This window comes from Rutilus rutilus, assembly GCF_951802725.1.
Source record: "Rutilus rutilus genome assembly, chromosome: 16".
NCBI lineage: Eukaryota > Metazoa > Chordata > Actinopteri > Cypriniformes > Leuciscidae > Rutilus > Rutilus rutilus.
In genome coordinates, this window is record NC_140224.1 from 31554973 (window position 1) to 31575134 (window position 20162).

Here is a 20162-nt window from a genome sequence, read left to right on the forward strand (position 1 = left end):
CCTCCTGCTCAGGTCCGTTTGCAGGCCAGAGGGGAGCAGCCGCATGGAGGGGGGCTTGGCAGGAAGCAGACTGAGGAGGCCGCACGGATGGATGACCATCGGTGCCGGACCCGAGTCTGCTTCAGGTGGTCGAAGCCACACCGCCAAAGAGCTCAGCCTGGGACATGGGGGAGCTGAGAAAATGAATTCTCAGACCCTGCCACATCAACCTGGCTAAGCCCATGTCTGGACCACATAGTGGACATCACCTGACCCAGGATCACGCAGGTACCGATGTCGCCCGAGAGCGAGGTCAGTAGTGTGCGTGGCGGAACAACCAGGCCGGGCATGGGAGGCATAGCGTCCCAGCATAGGGGCGTGGTTAGAATTTCCGCGTTCTGCCAGGGTTGGCCAGGGAAGGACTAGCGTTCCACTGCGGCCGGTTCGACAGAACTCCCGGGACAGCACTGCATCGAAGGCGCAGGCGACACACAGCACTGCATGACCGTGCCACTGTAGTGACAGGGAACATACAGACCATGATCGCCGTGCGATCGAAAGCAGCGAAGGCGGAGGACACCCGCGGGCCGCGAAAGTCACGTGGAGTCTCGCGCAGCGCAGGCGTCCTGATGCACGTCCGGGAGAAGCTTACAGCGCTCGGGGGGAGGGCGGGGCCACTCCAGCCGATGCTTTCAGCTGCCCGGGAAAGCATGGCTGACAGCTCTGGATCGGTCCCGGCAACGATGGCACTCCCGTGGGAGGCAACGCAGTCGAAACTTCATTTCCAGAGGAATCAAGCCCGCCTTGTGATGCTGTGAGTGCATGGTCTGCGATGTGGAGGGGGGTGTGGCCCGAGGAATTGAATCGTCGGTTGTTGTGCCACACCAAACCCTCAGATCACCCTGGCCACCAGCCAAAGTATCCCTTCTCGAGGAAGAGATAAATTGGGGTGTGGCAGAGGGGACTCTACTCACATGGAGATCATTGAGTCTTGATCTATAAACATCGCGATGGTCATGTTCCCGCAATGAAAACATGACTCATCAACGAGCGCTGCCAAGCGTGATAAAGCCCAACACGCAAAACAGCGCTCGCGACCGTTAGGCAGATGACTGACGCACACACATCCAGAAAATACACGGGCGAACCGTCTTGAAAAAGACGTGCCGCGTGCAGCTCTTTTTAGAGAGTGGAAAAGCTCAGCAGAGTGCTGAAGCACCCAGGGAGAAACACACTCACTGTCGGCAGATTACTGCACAAACCAGCAGCAGGAAATGCGATCTCGCTGGAAGCGCCGTCACACCAACACACTGAAGAGCCGCTCGTCTCGAAGAGATTTGAGATGACACTCAAAAGGCTTGTGGAGTGAAGTACTGAACTTGGCTCCGAAGCGAAAACATATCTGCATGTTGCTCGCGACTTCCTTTATACCCCCAGGGTGGGGCGGAGTTACGCTATGCAAATTCCGCAGACCCATGGCATTTCCTTGCCATTGGCTCGTGTTTTAATACTCGAAGATGATAGGATTTCTAAGCGAAACCCCATTCGTCGTCATCCGACGTAACTCGGAGTGACAACGAAAGGGAACTTATTTTATTTATACATTAATCAAATAAGAAATATTCTTTGTAGCAATTTTTATTTAATATATGCAAAAAACTTTGCAGTATAGAAAAGCAATTACAAGTAATAAGATTTAACAGCTTGTTGTATTTGTGACTATTTGTAAAGTAAAAATCCCTCCCTTTGCTTTCTCTTTTTTCTCTTGACACTCTTCTCTTAAAAGCCACAACTCCCAGCTCTGACCCATGCTCTGGTTACAATATTCTTGATGATCAGTGGAGAGATTTGCGCCAGAACAACTATTATTACTATAGCCATGATGACACTCTTGTTGAATGGAATGGCTGGTATCGACTGTATTTGAATGGAGAAACTGCTCAGATATCTGAGTGGTGTGTGAGTTTCTCAGGATGTGGTGGTTATACTGGACTGTATATCAATGGTTCTCATCCCCGTCTTGAGGATGGGGTGGTGACCCGTGAAGTCTTGGGAACTTTTTCGTCGTGGTCGTGGTGGTGGTGGTGGTATAACTCCCATCAATGTGGCTACTATTCATCCACCTCCATCCAAGTCAAAGCCTGTCCAGGAGATTATTACGTCTATAAACTCATCAAACCTGATGTGTCAATCCCTGTGCCTACGTACTGTGCAGGTGCATTTTTAACTTGTGTGTTTTGTATAGATTACATTTATTATTCCCTATTTGAAAGATGAAAACTTTGGTACTGCTTAACTTTACTACCTGCACATTTACAAATGTATTAGAAGTTGAATCTTTTTATTGATCATGGATGTTTTAACCAGTTAGACTAAAGACATGCAGCCATGAGATAATACCATCATTCATTTTTTTAAATAATATTTTATAATGTAAATATACGCTACTATAAACTATGATTTCACTAACAGCCTTTTTCTCTTTAACAGTTGCTTTCAACAACATCAGTGTTGATCCTTGTTACAACTATAAATCTCTGGATCGTCCCTGGAGAGCCACTAATGAAAGTGGATTGTGGATTTGTGATGATCACTTCTCCTGGAACGGCTGGTACCGACTTTTCTACAATGGAATGAACATCCGAATGGCAGAGAGTTGTGTTAGCACAGGCAGCTGTAACACAGATAACAGTCTGTGGCTCAATGGTCCTCACCCTCAGATAGAGGATGGAGTGGTGACCAGGGAGGTCTGTGGAAGCACAGGGAATGGCTGCTGCGATTTCAAATTAACACCCATCAGAGTCAAAGCTTGTCAGGAAGATTACTATGTCTATGAATTTGTAAAGCCAACTTCACACATTTGTTCAGGGTACTGTACAGGTACGGTTTTTCTGTATTGCTTTTTTTTATATTTATTCAAAACATATTTATACTATTATACATTTATATTATTTCACTAATCTCTTAAAATTCCCTATTTTCCAGATCGTAGCACTATATCAAGTACTTTTTCCTCTACAAGTCCAGCAACAATTATTGGATCCAGCATGAGTAGGTTTTTTCAAAAAGTATTTTGTCTTTTGTTTAAAGGTCGCTAAACATTACATATTTTTTGTCTTTAAGACATTAAGTGAAATGTACGGTGCCCGGGAGGGGACATGTTCAGTTCATTTAGTTTTGTCGTGGCCACAACATTTTAACTTGTAGGAACGTGATAATATGTCCTGGCCACGAGATCATTTTGTCGAGGTAACATCATCCTGTGTCTCTCTGACTCTTCCATTCAGACAGTGGCGCCCGGATTTTAGTAATTCAGGTTGTACGATTTTATTTATTTTTGGGTAGGCTGTCTGGTTTGAGGAGTTGAGAGAATTGGGAAGTGAGACGGTGAATTTACGCACACACTCAGACGTGAGTATGGGACACTAGGTCCTTGGATGCAGGCTGGTGTCTTACCGAAAGCCATCAGAGGCAGATGGTTAGTGATAACTCAACTCCATTGAGGAGTTGGAGGGACACTGGAAGCCATTAGTGGCAGAAGGTGTTGGAATACCTCTTCCCGATTGAAGGGTAGAAGGTCAGTAGTAAGCTGGGAACTTGCTACTAGTGTATCTCATGAACTGAAGCTGTTTTATTCTTTCTTATTTTTTTGCCATTTTTTTGGTTAGAACAGTAGCTAGACAGGAAGTGAGGTGGGAGAGAAAGAGGGGGGACAAGATTGGGAAAGGTCCACGAGCCGGGACTCGAACTCGGGTCACCCGAATCACAACGGTGCTACATGTCGGCACACTTGCCCACGAGGCTATCGGCACCGTCTATTTGTAACTTTTGAAATAATTAATTAAAATAAATAATTAAACAATTTTTATTCTCTCCTATTATTGTTTTATAATAATTTAAATTCCTTTTCTATGCAAAGCACTATCCAAACTTCATTCGAATGTTGTCACAGGCACCTTATTTATCGTCACATACTGGCGTAGCCTACAGAAATACAGGCATAAAATAAAAGGGTAACACTTTATAATAACGTTCAGTTGTAAGTGATTTATAAGCGGTTAGTTAATGATTAACTAATCGTTTACGAAACATGACTATGCGTTTATAAATGATTAATAAGTGATATGTTAATTATTGTATTATGTTTTGTATTCAGTTATGTAATTTACAATTGATTAGTTACTGATTAACTAATCATTTACAAAACATGAATATGCGTTTCATAAATGTTTAATACATTGTTTTGTTTTTTGTATGTATGTAGCAATTAGAGGGTGCAGAAAGTGTTGTAAATGCCTTGTATACACGTACAGATAATTTGTAACAGGTAAGTAACAGTGTTCAACACAATGATGTCTAATCACATTATTCATAAACTATATAATAAACTATTCATCACTTGCAAATGTGTTACACATCATTCGTAGATTACCACTTCAAGAATCAATAAGGCATAAGATCAACGAATCTTATCTACGAATGATGTTTAACACCTTTACAAGTGATGATTAGTTTACACTTAAGATTAGGGGATGCAGAAAGTGTTGTAAATGATTTATTCATGCATTTACACATCTAACAGGTGTTGAACACTGTAGTGTGTACTGCAGTGTAAGTGCTGACTGGTGAGGGTATAGACAGCTGTCTTCTCTGAAACACATGGAGTCTTTAACCACTGTGCACCTGATGTGAGCAAAACATAAATAAAATGTTAGTATATCACTTGCTAATCATTTATGAATGTTTTGTCAAATGATTAGTTCATCACTAACTAACCACTTATAAAGGACTTACAACTGAATGTTATTATAAAGTGTTACCGGCATACATGAAATGAAGGGAAAAAAAAGCAAATAAATAACAATTAATAAAATATATAACCAATAATAATAATAGTAATAACAATATACACTCACCTAAAAGATTATTAGGAACACCTGTTCAATTTATCATTAATGCAATTATCTAATCAACCAATCACATGGCAGTTGCTTCAATGCATTTAGGGGTGTGGTCCTGGTCAAGACAATCTCCTGAACTCCAAACTGAATGTCAGAATGGGAAAGAAAGGTGATTTAAGCAATTTTGAGCGTGGCATGGTTGTTGGTGCCAGACGGGCCGGTCTGAGTATTTCACAATCTGCTCAGTTACTGGGATTTTCACGCACAACCATTTCTAGGGTTCACAAAGAATGGTGTGAAAAGGGAAAAAAACATCCAGTATGCGGCAGTCCTGTGGCCGAAAATGCCTTGTTGATGCTAGAGGTCAGAGGAGAATGGGCCGACTCATTCAAGCTGATAGAAGAGCAACTTTGACTGAAACAACCACTACTCCAGTCTTTGGTGTCTTATGATCCTTCAGAAATCATTCTAATATGATGATTTGATACTCAGTTATTATCAATGATGGAAACAGTTGTGCTGTTTAATATATTTTTTTGGAATACTTTTTTCAGGATTCATTGATGAGTAAAACGTTAACAGCATTTATTCATAAAAAAAGCATTTATTCAAAATAAAAACATTTCTAACAATATAAATCGTTACCATCACCTTTTATCAATTTAACGCATCCTTGTTGAATTAAAGTACTAATTTCTTTAAAAAAATAAATAGTTATTGTTCCCAAACTTTTGAACGGTAGTGTATATTGTTACAAAATATTTCTATTCTAAATAAATACAGTTCTTTTTAACTTTTTATTCATCAAATAATTCTGAAAAAAGTATCTCAGGTTATAAAAAAAATATTAAGCAGCACAACTGTTTCCAACATTGATCATAAATCAGCATATTAGAATGATTTCTGAAGGATCATAAGACACCAAAGACTGGAGTACTTGCTGATGAAAATTCAGCTTTGCATCACAAAAATAAATTACATTTTAAAGTATATTAAAAAAGAGAACCATTATTTTAAATTGTAATAATATTTCATAAAATTACTGTTTTTTTTTTTTTTTTTTTTTTTTTTAACTGCAGGCTTGATGAGCATAAGAGACTTCTTTCAAAAACATTAAAAATAGTAATGTTTCCAAACTTTTGACTGGTACTATATATATATATATATATATATATATATATATATATATATATATATATAAAAGATCAGTGAATGGATTTAAAAGACTGGGATGGGATATATATATATATATATATATATATATATATATATATATATATATATATAGACCTGTATTATTTTATGTTCTTACATATTCTTTTAACATTTATTGATAATAACAAACTGTTATTCGAATGCTTTCTATGGCAAGTCTATGACTGTCTATGACATAGGCTCTTAAGGTCATGACATCACATCACGTGGCCGTCACATAAGGATGTCGTTATCTGAACAAAATTATATTGTGGCCACAACATATTATCACTTTCCCATGAATTAATAGGTCGTGGCCACAACAAAAAAAAATAAGTGAACCGAACATGTCCTCTCCCAGTCCCCTTAGACATTAATGCAAATGATAGTATTCCCTAAATCAAATGATTGGAGGAATTAATAATGAGTTTATCGTGAACAGTATAAGGTAGTCTCAGACAGAATTTTGACTGTGGTTTATGTTGCTTGACTGGCATGTTTAACGGCCGATCACAGCTTGCTTTTTCCAAATGGCTATTCAAATAATGGCAGCAGTCGCTGTCAATGCTCCTGCTTTCCTGCTTCCCCTCTCCTAATGCAGTGTCTGTACTAAAGAGGACAAGCAAGAGTATTAGCTAAATGGCCAGTGTCACTAACTGACACATTAAATGTAGCTTATGAAACCTAATGTCAAATCAGGAAAGCTTAGTGACAATCTCAGATTTCACTGTTCCTTTCTTAAATACTGCATGACGCTTTTTAAGAATTTTAGCACTGCTAGTTACATAGTGTATCCATGGCTTGAACATCTCCCATTATTGTGAAGTGAAAGGATTAAGGTAAATTCTACACATTTCATTTTGTCCATTTCTGTCTCATCAGATGCTATCAACACAGATCATGACCCATGTCACTCCTACAACATTCTTGACAACAGCTGGAGAAGCACATTTAATTATTGGTTTCAGTATGGATATGATGACACTCTAGTTGAATGGGATGGCTGGTATCGACTCTTCATTAATGGATTGAGTGCTCAGATGCCTGAGTGGTGTTTCAGTTATATGTCATGCGGAGGTTATAGTTCTCTGTGGCTTGATGGTTCTCATCCTCAGCTGGAAGATGGAGTTGTTACTCGTGACGTCTACGGCTCTGTTAATGACCAGTGCAATTCCTACAGATCTGACCCAATCCAAGTTAAAGCTTGTCCTGGAAATTATTATATCTACAAAATGAAAAGGCCAAAGCCATTGATCCCAGCCCCCGCATATTGTGCAGGTACAGTTATTCTCCTATGTCTTTTACTTACTTACTTATTATGAGTTAAATTGTGGATTTGTGTTTGTTTTTGAAGAAAATCTTAGCAACATTTTTACTGTTCTTTAACAGTTGTTTTCACCACTCCGAGTGCTGACCCTTGCTACAACTATAACAGTCTGGATGAGCCCAGGAGAGCCACCATCAGCCAATACTACGATAAATATTATTACTATGGAATATGTGATTATAATGCCAACTGGAATGGCTGGTACAGGCTGTTCTACTATGGTCAAAGTGCCCAGATGCCAGAGTCATGTGTTGGTTATGGCATGTGTGGCACTTATCACCCACTGTGGCTCAACGGCCCTCACCCACAGCTAGAAGATGGAGTGGTCACCAGGGAAGTCTGTGGTTCCACATGGAACGACTGCTGTGGTTACAGGTCTCATCCCATACAAGTCAAAGCTTGTCCAGGAAACTATTATGTGTATGAGTTTGTCAGGCCACTATTCTGCTCTGCTTATTGCACAGGTATTTTGGTGTTTAAAACATGTCTAATGTTAAATGTTAAAGGGATAGTTCACTTTAAAATGAAAATTCTGTCATCATTTACTCACCCTTAAGTTGTTTCAAACCTGCATGAATTTCTTTCTTCTGCTGAACACAGAGGAAGATTTTTTTTTTTCCTACTATGGAAGTCAATGGTTCCAGTTAACTGTTTGGTTACTGACATTCTTCAAAATATCTTCCTTTGTGTTCAGCAGAAGAAAGAAATTCATACAGGTTTGAAACAACTTGAGGGTGAGTAAAGGACGACAGAATTTTAAAGTGAACTATCCCTTTAAATACATGTCATGCACACACACACACACACACACACGCACGCACGCACGCACGCACGCACACACACACACACACACACTCTCTCTCTCACACAAACACACACACACACACACACACACACATATATATATATATATATATGCCCTTTCATTTACTGATAATTATGATAATTATTGACTAAAATGTCAAAGCTGAAAAGTTACTTTCCAGTTTTCAGCCACATACAATTTTAATAAAAAACATTATTATTAGTAGCAGCAGCAGTAATAGTAGAAGTGCTAGTGGTAAATATCCTCAATCATTTTTTGTATGCTTTTAAATTATGATAGTCATTGCACCAATATAAATATTACAGTTTGCATTTTTGTTTTTTATCTTTACAGAAATTAGCACCACGAATACAACAAGATCAAATAATTCCTCAGGTATTTTATTACAATAGCTAAATTGTCTACTAATTATCTCAGTAATAAATGTGATCTGTTGTGTGAGCTTTATTGCCCCAAAATACAGTATACCACGTTTCTGACTTTACTACAGTTGCTGGGCCATTTTATCCATTTGGACCTGAAGACACAGAGAATGATCGTTCTGATGATGGAATTTCACCAGTGATCATCCTTCAGCAACAGTTCATATTTTTTGGACAGGCATACAACCAAGTATATGTAAGCAAATCTGATTTTATTTAACCATACCATTCACAGTGAGTTATAAATGATTTTGACTTTTGAATGATCAAAATAGTTCCATTTCAAGGGAACTCAACGTTGCGTCATGGTGTTGACCCAGTGGGAACGCCTACTTGTGCGCCGTAATTTGAAGCATGTGTGAAATCACGCCAATCCTATTGGTGACAAAGGTTACCGCGTCAACAAGACTATAAAAGGGCACCTTACTCAGGGAATCCCATGCTTCTTTGTCTTCTGAAGCTGCGTGTCTGTTTCAGTGTCATTTTTTTTTTGTCTAAATTGTACATCCCTTCCTTCCAGTGGAGTATGAACATAGGTAATAATTTTTTACATTTTGAACAAGTGCAAAAAATTACGAAAGCTTGTTTGAGTGTGCACAGCGCTTTATAAAATAATGAATTCTGATTGGTCAAACGATGTTATTTATAGTTCATTCATTTTAAATTTAATTCACATGATAAGTTTTAAATAATACACAACATGGGTGCTTTTTGAAAATGTTTTCAACAAGAGAGATACTATTTGCCTGCACCGGAATCTTCAGACAATTAGAATCTGGGGGTTATATGACGTAGGTGCCCTTTTATGGTCTTGTTGATGGTCTTAGTCACCTGACCTCTGTCGGCCAATAGGATTGGCGTAATTTCACAAATGCTTCAGACACCAGCACACGCTGAAGCCGTTCCCAGAGCATCAATGCCATGATGTAGCATTTCTTTCCCTTCTCTTCCGCTTCCTCATCATTATTGCTAACTTTAAAACTCTTATTTTAATCTATTTCTAACTCTTACTTAACTTGTATGAGGTAAACATTAATAAAAGAAAAATGATAGTTTGTTGTAAATGATGGCTCTGTTTCTGCTTGTCTGGATTAGCATGGTAAAAGTATTGTGTCCATGACAACATTATCCTAATTTCAGATCAGCAACAATGGATTCTTGATATTTGATTGGTCGTGGCACAGCTACATTCCATACCAATTCCCAGGTTATGGTGGAAGAGACATCATCGCGCCATTCTGGACAGATATTGACAATCGTGGCAATGGTGTCATTTCATATCGTCAGTACACCTCTGGCAGTGTCCTTACAGAGGCCACACAAGACATTAACCAATACTTCCCTGACCTGAGCTTTTCTGCTACGTGGGTCTTTGTTGCAACATGGGACAGAGTTGCATATTACCCATATTCTGGAACTGTAAGAAACCCAGTCTGGTTTTGTAAAATCTTCTTGTTCTTATTCATATTTGAGAAATCAAAATGAATGTAATCCACAAATACTAAGTTACTATAATCTGCATTGCATGATTACTGTTTTTGTTACATTTAGAAAACCTATGTTGGCCAAAATATGATTTTTTTCATTTGGTCATTTTCAGGAAACATCTTTCCAAGTGGTTTTGATTTCAGATGGTCATTTATCATTTGTTTTGATGAATTATGGAACAATTGTGCCAACTCAACGATATGTACAGGTGTGCAAAACATAATAAGTTTAAAATATTCCAGTTGACTAACTTAAAAAGATATTTGTTTGATAATGTTTTCTTTTGATCGCTTATTATAGGCTGGTTATGACACCACCAACTCTAGATACCACTTCTCAATTACTGGATCGCTACAGAGTAACATCACAAGCTTACCATACAGCAGTAATGTCAATGTGTCAGGCAGATGGGCATTCAGAACAGATAATGGATTACAGGGTTGTCAATTTAATGGTAATGTTATAATTTCTCTTTAATTTAATTACTTTCTGTTTGCAGTGACCATTGGAGTGGCCACTTTCCATTTAAGTGTATCTTATTGGTAAAAAAAAAAAAAAAAAAACTTTTGTGAAAAATAAGTATTGTGTAAAACTATTGTAGATATTCCAGTGCAACTTGGGGACTCTTTCTGGAGTGATGCCACCTGTCAGCAGAGATGCACCTGTACAGGAAGCGGCCTCCAGTGTAGCCAGGAGCCCTGCAGTTATTCCCAAGCCTGCCGTCCAGCTGCCTTCCAATACTCTTGCCAGAACATTCAACGGCAAACCTGTACCATCTCCGGTGACCCTCACTACTATACCTTTGATAATCAGGTTTTTCACTTCCAAGGGACCTGCACTTATGTTCTATCTGAGGTTAGTCTTTCATTAGATATTCTATGGCTTTCTGTTTGTTGCATTAAAGGTATGAAACAAATCAGTAATCCTTTAATTATTTAGGCTTGTGGCAACGGTTTGCCATACTATCGCATTGAGGGCAAAAATGAGCATCGGGGCAGCACACATGTATCATGGACACGGATGGTCAGAGTGTTTGTCTATGACGAAGTAATTGAACTGGTCAAAGATCACTATTATGATGCAAGGGTTAGTATGACTTTTTTTGCTTTGATTCTCATTTGAATGCAGCCTTCTGTTCAAATTCCTAATTTCCTTTTTTTCCAACATTGTCCAGGTTAATGGAAGCTTTGCAGCATTGCCATTCAATCTCCACAATGGCTCCATCCAGGTCTATCAGACAGGTTTTTCTTTGGCCATCAGCACAGACTTTGGTCTGGTTGTTACATATGATGCATACAGCTACGTCCGCATCTCTGTACCTTATGAATACTTTAACGCCACCTGCGGTCTGTGTGGAAACTTTAACCTGCATCCTGAAGATGACTTCCGTTCACCCAATGGGGAGATCTTGAGCTCAGATGTGGACTTTGCCAACAGTTGGAAAGTGCAAAGTGACATAGATCCTGAATGCCATAATGTCAGGTGCACAGGTCTGGCTTGTGCTGTTTGTACTACTGATGAAATGAGTGTTTACAGTGACACCAACCACTGTGGAATCTTAGGTGACATCGTCGGCCCATTCGCCTCTTGCCACCCTGTGCATGTGCCACAGACCTATATAGAGAACTGTGTCTATGACGTTTGCTTGGGAGGAGGGTACCAGCCCATTCTGTGCCAGGCTCTCAATGTGTATGCTACTCAGTGTCAACAGCAGGGTGTACACCTTGGGCAGTGGAGACAGCAGGGCTTTTGTGGTAGGCATCTTATTGAGATGAATGATTTGTCTAAATAAAAGATTACAGGAACTGATTTGTATTCTTTATTTTCTTCCACCATTCCCAGAGATTCAATGCCCTCAAAAGAGTCATTTTGAGCCTCAAGGAACAGGCTGCCCTGCAACGTGCAGTAATCCATCTGCCCCAATGAACTGTCCCTTGCCCAATCAGGAGAGCTGCATATGTGATCCTGGATACATCCTCAGTGCTGGAGAGTGTGTGCCTGAAGCAAACTGTGGCTGCACCTTCGAGGGCTTCTATTACACTGAAGGACAGTCAGTGGTGTTGGACGGTGACTGTGGGAGACGATGCGTATGCAGCGGCATGTCAATGATTTGTCATCAGCACCATTGTGGTCCAGCAGAGGTTTGTGGAGTCCATGATGGTGTGAGAGGCTGCAGACCCATTGGTTATGCTACCTGTTCAGTTGAAAACCTAGGGTCATATCATACCTTCGATGGACAAAGTTTCATATACCACGGAGCTTGTGGATTGACCCTTGTTAGAGTGATGGGGCCATCCCCCCTACCGCACTTTGTGTTGACAGTGGAGAAAGTACCCAGAGGTCTTCATGACTTTGCCAGGTTCCTGAAGTTTGAGGCAGAAGGAATACAGGTCGCCATTGAAATGGGAGAGGGCAGCAATGTAAAGGTTAGGCAAAAATATCAAGTCACTAAACTTTTTTTTTAGTAAAGAGCATAATTGCATTATTTTCCAAATTTATATGCTAAACGGAAAAGTTTGTCATCTGTTTATCATTCTCTCCAGGTGGATGGACAGATGGTTGGTCTGCCTGTCACTGTTAGCTCTGGTCAAATCCGCATCTATCACAGTAGTGTGAGGGGTTTTGTTTTGGAAACAAACTTTGGGGTGACCGTGAGAGCTGACTGGCCACACATTGTCCGAGTCACAGCACCGAGCACATACAACGGTACACTTGGGGGTCTGTGTGGGAACTTGAACGGAGACATTGCTGATGAGTTTTACACTCCAGATGCTGTCCTTTTGAATGACACCCAGCTGTTTGCGGACAGCTGGCGTGATGGATCCCTATCAGCCCACTGTGAGGACCCACCTGACATCTGGGAACCAGGACATTATCAGAACAGCAGCCATTTCAATGATCAATGTGGTATCATGGCTATGGATGATGGACCATTTGCTGAGTGCAGCAGAACACTAGATCCTCAGCAACGGATAGCAGATTGCGTTAAGTTTCTGGAGCAGACACAAGGTGCCAGAGAGGCCTTATGTGAGGCTCTGCGAGGTTACACGCTGCTTTGCCAACAGAATGGCATTGCAGTTGAAGAGTGGAGAAGTTTCACCCACTGCGGTAAGCATCTAGTGGTGCACCTGCTCACCTAAAACATGCTCTATTCATGAAGCACCAATGTGCTTAACATTTCTGTCTTTGTTTTTCTGTTATTGTTTTCAACCAGAATCCACCTGTCCAGCAAATACCCATTATGAAGTTTGCGGTACGTCCTGTCCTGCATCCTGCCCCAGCCTCTCGTTTCCATTTCAGTGCACCTTGCAGTGCCAGGAGGGATGCCAATGTAATGATGGAAATGTGTTAAATGGAGATCGCTGTGTGCCCCCCACGGGTTGTGGTTGCCACTACTCTGGGCGTTATCGGCAGGCTGAAGAGAGGTTCTGGCATGGTGAAGAGTGCCAGTTCTTGTGTGTTTGTGATGGAATCACTGGAAATGTCCATTGCACGCCATCATCTTGCAGCGAAGAAGAGGTCTGCCATGTGTTGGGTGGCGAGTACGGCTGCCATCCTCGTCCACATGCTCGTTGCTCTGCTTCGGGTGACCCCCACTACATGTCATTTGATGGATCCTTCTTTGACTTCCAGGGCACATGCCGCTATGTGCTAGCCACAGTCTGTAATGACACTATTGGGCTTCCGCATTTCCAGGTGGATGCAAGGAACGAGGCGTGGCATGGACTCCTGGTGGCGATTACTGTTGAAGTTTTTGTCAATGTGTCTGGGCATCTTGTGCACATGTCACGGGACATGAATGGTCATTCTACCGTTGAGGTAATCAAGCATTGCTCTTTGTAATTTCCCTTGATAGACAAAAACAATGATTAATGACCGGCTTGTGTATGAGGCCATGATCTACAGCAGACATTCTTAGAACACCTTGCTGATATTTTCCTTTCAATCAGGTTGATGGAGAGACCAGAAACCTCCCCATCCTGCTTGATTCTGGTCAGATGTCTGTCTACTCCAGTGGACAGTACATCTTTGTATCAACCGACTTTGGTTTCAGCGTGAGTTATGGTGGATCCTGGGCAGTGAACATCATTGTACCAGCAGAGTACAGTGGGGTTACATGTGGCCTCTGTGGCAACTTCAACGGCCAGAGGAACGATGACTTCATGACGCCTTCAGGTGCTCTCGATCGTTCAGCAGACCAGTTTGGGGCAAGTTGGAAGGTTGAGGACGAGCTGCCATGCAATGATGGGTGTGGAAACAATTGTCCTTTGTGTCAGGATCAGACAACTTCCCGTTCCCTGTGCGACATCATCAGGTCCAGTGAGGGTCCATTTAGCTTCTGTCATGTTTATGTGGATCCTGAAGCCTACTTTAATGACTGTGTTTTCGATGTGTGCCTTTCTGGAAACCGTAATGATGTCCTATGCCGCTCGATCCAAACCTATGCGAGTGCCTGTCAATCTAACAACGCCGTTATCTACCCCTGGAGAGAAAGCACATCCTGTGGTGAGTGAGATAATTTTAGGTTATTTCCATTAGTGTGTGTCATTAGCTTGTATTGTGAACAAATGGTATACATGAGACGTGCTTGAAGCCTATACATTTTGTTTGTTACGTTTCCAGTCATGACCTGCTCAGAGAACAGCCACTATGAGTTGTGTGGCACAGACTGTGGTCACACTTGCGCCAGTAGCATTGATTCTAGTTGTGAGCACACATGCTCAGAGGGATGCTTCTGTGATGATGGATTGGTGAGGAGTGGAGGACACTGTGTACCAGTGGAGCAATGTGGCTGCCTTTATGACGGATTCTACTTTAATGTGAGAATTTAAAAACTCTTTTGACAAAGCTTTATTAGATCTCACCGGATATTGAAAAGCAGAGCCTTGTATGTAGTGTTACTGCTAAAACAACTCTTCAAACATACATGTCCTCCCTTTTTGAAATGTAAACTTCATCGTTTTGTGGTATGTTTTCATAGGTTGGCGAGCAGTTCTGGGATCTCGAATGTTCTCATCTCTGTGAGTGTTTTGCTCCAAATGATATGCGCTGCTCTGCTTCATCTTGCCGACCGACTATGGAGTGTACAGTCAGAGGTGGACGTCGGGGCTGCTATGGTCAGTGCACATCTGTGATATCGCTCATATTAAGTTTTGTTAATTACATCAGCATTTTCCATTGGGTAGTTGATCACAATCTTTTTCATGGAAACTCCTTTTTACAGAAGAGAGCACCACATATATGACCACCATCAGATCAAGTCTTCCCTCAGGTATGTTTGTAAAAATTTATGTCATGTCATGTAATATGGGATATCAGTGATTATATTTGATTTTTTTTACTCATAAATTCTGACGTCTATTTGATCCATTTGGTGCTTGATTTGTTATTTATTATAAAACAATCTGTATAATTCTTTCAAGACAGGTATACCATGAGCTTTAGATTTCTTTTTTTTTTTTTACAGTGGTAGAGTATATGGTACTTATAAAGCCATTAGTTGCTGTAATGTCAACTCCTATTTAGTGTTAATTCCGGATAAAGAACTACACTACCCATAATCCTTAAAAGAAAACTCTACAAATCAAAAGATCAAAGCAAACAAATCAGGGTGAAAGAGATGTGCATTGACCGCTCACCCCATGCAGCATTGTGAAATCGAATGCTTCCATTTTCCAACTTTTTATATATTTGTGTGTAGATTATTAGTTTTCAACTAATAATGCCCATTAGTTTTCACATACCCTTTTTCAGTCAAAGTTTGTAATGTTGTGATTCGTCTCAGAGAAGTTTGATTTTGTTCAGAAGTCTTTATTGAAGAACTCTTTCCAAACCTTATGGAGAAATTAAATAGAACAAATAATTTGGGGAGTAAGGGTGCAAGGGACGATCATTGTTTTGTCAGATGTCAGAGTTAGCATGTAATGTGGAAAACATCTCTTTTTTTTTCTCTACAGAACAGAGCACCACATACCCAACCACCATTAGATCAAGCATTCCCCCAGGTATTTTTGATATAATTTGAAGAAGAAGAAAATGAAGTAATTTGATGTGATATCATTATTATTTTTTATTTTTTTTCCATAAATTCCCACAGCTGTGTTTTATCCATTTGGAGCTGGTGACACAGAGAATGATCACTCTGATGATGGGAGTTCATCTGTGATCTACCTTCTGGAACAGTTCATATATTTTGGACAAACATACAGCCGAATATATGTAAGTCAGTGTAAGATGCCAGCTTTTTTTCATTTGTGATTATGGACTCAATATGGAGGTCACCTGTGAGGAAATTACCATTCATTGCATTCCTTCTGTCTGTTACTAATGACTTCTGAATGCTCAATTTTATTTATTTATTTTATTTTATTTATTATCATTTTTACATGTAAAAACATAATAATTATATCTTAGTCTATTTGCTACTCTTTATTGACCTGCCAGCAGCCATATCACCCTGTAGCCCTAGACTGTTGCCCACTGAAGCTAAGCAGGGTTGAGCCTGGTTAGTACCTGGATGGGAGACCTCCTGAGAAAACCAGTTTGCTGCTGGAAGAGGTGTTAGTGAGGCCAGTAGGGGGTGCTCACCCTGTGGTCTGTGTGGGTCCTAATGCCCCAGTATAGTGACACTATACTGTCAAAAAAAGCACTGTCCTTTGGATGAGACGTTAAACGAGGTCCTGACTCTCTGTGGTCATTAAAAATCCCAGATGTCCTTCGAAAAAGAGTAGGGGTGTAACCCCAGCATCCTGGTCAATTTGCCCATTGGCCTCTATCCATCATGGTCCCCTAATCATCCCCATATATTCTGATTGGCTTCATCACTCTGTTTCCTCTCCACCAATACGCTGGTTTGTATTGGGCGTTCTGGCGCAATATGGCTGCCGTTGCAACATCCAGGTGGATGCTGCACATTGGTGGTTGAGGAGATTCCCCCTTCCACCTTCCAAGAGTTTTGAGTGCTGAGAAAAGCGCTATATAAATGTAACAAATTATTAACTCTTAATTGACCTGTTTCTTTGGTAGTTTGGAGTAAATGTTCAATCATGACTGGATTTTAAAAATATTTTAAAATACAGTGTGTATGAAAAGAAATCTTTATCTCTTTCAGGTCAACAACAATGGACACCTGACTTTTGATGGGCCATTTCACAACTACATTCCATACACATTCCCAGGTTATAGCGGAAGAGATATCATCGCTCCATTCTGGACAGATATTGACAATCGTGGCAATGGTGTCATTTCGCATCGTCAGTACACCTCTGGCAGTGTCCTTACAGAGGCCACACAAGACATTAACCAATACTTCCCTGACCTGAGCTTCTCTGCTACTTGGGTCTTTGTTGCAACATGGGACAGAGTTGCATATTTCCCTCTGTTAGGAACAGTAAGAAACCAATTTTATAAATTCTTTCTGTTCTTGTTCAATGACAAATTTAAGAAATCAAAATGATTGAACATCATGAAGCAAAGTTGCTACACATTACTGGGTATATTTTTTGTGACATTCAGAAAACGTTTTGTTTTTGGTCAGCACTTTATTTGTATTGTTTTCTCTTTTCAGGAAACATCTTTCCAAGTGGTTTTGATTTCAGATGGCCATTTCTCATTTGTTTTAATCAATTATGGAACAATTGCGCCAACTCACCGAAATGTACAGGTGTGCACAACATGGTAAATACAAAATAGAGATCTAGGAGACAATTTAAATAAGATGCTGAAAGCTTTGTCCTAATTTTTCACAGGCTGGTTATGACACCATCAACTCAAGATACCATTTCTCAATTCCTGGATCATTCTCTAATAACATCACATACTTAACATACAGCAGTAATGTAAATATGTCAGGCAGATGGGCCTTCAGAACAGATCATGGATCACGGGGTTGTCAATTTAATGGTAATGTTTTTTTGTTTTGTTTTCTCCCATTGATGTGATCCTAGGCTAAATAAATAATTTGGTATTGGCAGGAATCATTCAGTTACCAATTTAAACAGTATTGTACATTACTGGTGAATCAAGAAGTCTTTTATAGAAAAGTTTTTATATATTTATTCCCTAAAAATCCAGTAATTCTGAGTTAAAAGCCTTGTGAAACTGTTATGCTGTAGGTATTCCAGTGCAGCTTGGGGACTCTTTCTGGAGTGATGCCACCTGTCAGCAGAGATGTACCTGTACAGGAAGCGGCCTCCAGTGTAGCCAGGAGCCCTGCAGTTATTCCCAAGCCTGCCGTCCAGCTGCCTTCCAATACTCTTGCCAGAACATTCAACGGCAAACCTGTACCATCTCCGGTGACCCTCACTACTATACCTTTGATAATCAGGTTTTTCACTTTCAAGGGACCTGCACTTATGTTCTATCTGAGGTTAGTCTTTTCCTATCTCTATACATTATACAGTATGGCTTTCTGTCTATTGTATAATAAGTATGAATCAGTCTGTAAACCTTGAATATTTTAGGCTTGTGGCGACGGTTTGCCGTACTATCGCATTGAGGGCAAAAATGAGCATCGGGGCAGCACACATGTGTCATGGACACGGATGGTCAGAGTGTTTGTCTATGATGAAGTAATTGAACTGGTCAAAGATCACTATTATGAAGCGAGGGTTAGTATGACTATATTGCTTGAATTTTCAGTTGAATGTGACCACCTATCCATTTTGCTAATATCCTCTATTTCCAAAATTGTCTAGGTTAATGGAAGCTTTGCAGCAACACCCTTTGCCCTCCACAATGGCTCCATCCAGGTCTATCGGTCAGGTTTTTCTTTGGCCATCAGCACAGACTTTGGTCTAGTTGTTTCATATGATGCATACAGCTACGTCCGCATCTCTGTACCTTATGAATACTTTAACGCCACCTGCGGTCTGTGCGGGAACTTTAACCTACGCCCTGAAGATGACTTCCGTTCACCCAGTGGGGAGATCTTGAGCTCAGATATGGACTTTGCCAACAGTTGGAAAGTGCAAAGTGACATAGATCCTGAATGTCATAATGTCAGGTGCACAGGTCTGGCTTGTGCTGTTTGTACTACTGATGAAATGAGTGTTTACAGTGACACCAACCACTGTGGAATCTTAGGTGACGTTGTCGGCCCATTCGCCTCTTGCCACCCTGTGCATGTGCCACAGACCTATATAGAGAACTGTGTCTATGACGTTTGCCTGGGAGGAGGGTACCAGCCCATTCTGTGCCAGGCTCTCAATGTGTATGCTACTCAGTGTCAACAGCAGAGTGTGCACCTTGGGCAGTGGAGACAGCAGGGCTTTTGTGGTAGGCATCTTGTTGAGATGAATGATTTGTCTAAATAAAAGATTACAGGAACTGATTTGTATTCTTTATTTTCTTCCGCCATTTCCAGAGATTCAATGCCCTCAAAAGAGTCATTTTGAGCCTCAAGGAACAGGCTGCCCTGCAACGTGCAGTAATCCATCTGCCCCAATGAACTGTCCCTTGCCCAATCAGGAGAGCTGCATATGTGATCCTGGATACATCCTCAGTGCTGGAGAGTGTGTGCCTGAAGCAAACTGTGGCTGCACCTTCGAGGGCTTCTATTACACTGAAGGACAGTCAGTGGTGTTGGACGGTGACTGTGGGAGACGGTGCGTATGCAGCGGCATGTCAATGATTTGTCATCAGCACCATTGTGGTCCAGCAGAGGTTTGTGGAGTCCATGATGGTGTGAGAGGCTGCAGACCCATTGGTTATGCTACCTGTTCAGTTGAAAACCTAGGGTCATATCATACATTCGATGGACAAAGTTTCATATACCACGGAGCTTGTGGATTGAGCCTTGTTAGAGTGATGGGGCCATCCCCCCTACCGCACTTTGTGTTGACAGTGGAGAAAGTACCCAGAGGTCTTCATGACTTTGCCAGGTTCCTGAAGTTTGAGGCAGAAGGAATACAGGTCGCCATTGAAATGGGAGAGGGCAGCAATGTAAAGGTTAGGCAAAAATATCAAGTCACTAAACTTTTTTTTTAGTAAAGAGCATAATTGCATTATTTTCCAAATTCATATGC

General features: G+C 40.9%; 1 protein-coding gene across 1 annotated transcript in view; it reads left to right on the plus strand.

Annotated features, from left to right (window-relative positions):
* Window positions 1-518: 518 nt before the first annotated feature.
* The window catches only part of LOC311306282 (IgGFc-binding protein-like), a gene marked incomplete at its 5' end in the record, with an annotated part of 41626 nt that continues 21982 nt past the window's right edge, over window positions 519-20162 (plus strand). Inside the window, 29 exons of the mRNA XM_084434604.1 lie at window positions 519-740; window positions 2005-2194; window positions 2470-2859; window positions 2965-3030; window positions 6957-7352; window positions 7464-7865; window positions 8691-8845; window positions 9790-10068; window positions 10250-10345; window positions 10438-10591; window positions 10739-10992; window positions 11077-11223; window positions 11312-11891; window positions 11980-12563; window positions 12681-13245; window positions 13352-13956; window positions 14088-14643; window positions 14761-14957; window positions 15119-15254; window positions 15362-15409; window positions 16095-16142; window positions 16235-16356; window positions 17249-17527; window positions 17705-17800; window positions 17886-18039; window positions 18252-18505; window positions 18600-18746; window positions 18834-19413; window positions 19502-20085. Of these exons, the coding sequence (XP_084290730.1) occupies window positions 519-740; window positions 2005-2194; window positions 2470-2859; window positions 2965-3030; window positions 6957-7352; window positions 7464-7865; window positions 8691-8845; window positions 9790-10068; window positions 10250-10345; window positions 10438-10591; window positions 10739-10992; window positions 11077-11223; window positions 11312-11891; window positions 11980-12563; window positions 12681-13245; window positions 13352-13956; window positions 14088-14643; window positions 14761-14957; window positions 15119-15254; window positions 15362-15409; window positions 16095-16142; window positions 16235-16356; window positions 17249-17527; window positions 17705-17800; window positions 17886-18039; window positions 18252-18505; window positions 18600-18746; window positions 18834-19413; window positions 19502-20085 (8286 nt within the window). The remainder of the gene's footprint in view (window positions 741-2004; window positions 2195-2469; window positions 2860-2964; window positions 3031-6956; window positions 7353-7463; window positions 7866-8690; window positions 8846-9789; window positions 10069-10249; window positions 10346-10437; window positions 10592-10738; window positions 10993-11076; window positions 11224-11311; window positions 11892-11979; window positions 12564-12680; window positions 13246-13351; window positions 13957-14087; window positions 14644-14760; window positions 14958-15118; window positions 15255-15361; window positions 15410-16094; window positions 16143-16234; window positions 16357-17248; window positions 17528-17704; window positions 17801-17885; window positions 18040-18251; window positions 18506-18599; window positions 18747-18833; window positions 19414-19501; window positions 20086-20162) is intronic.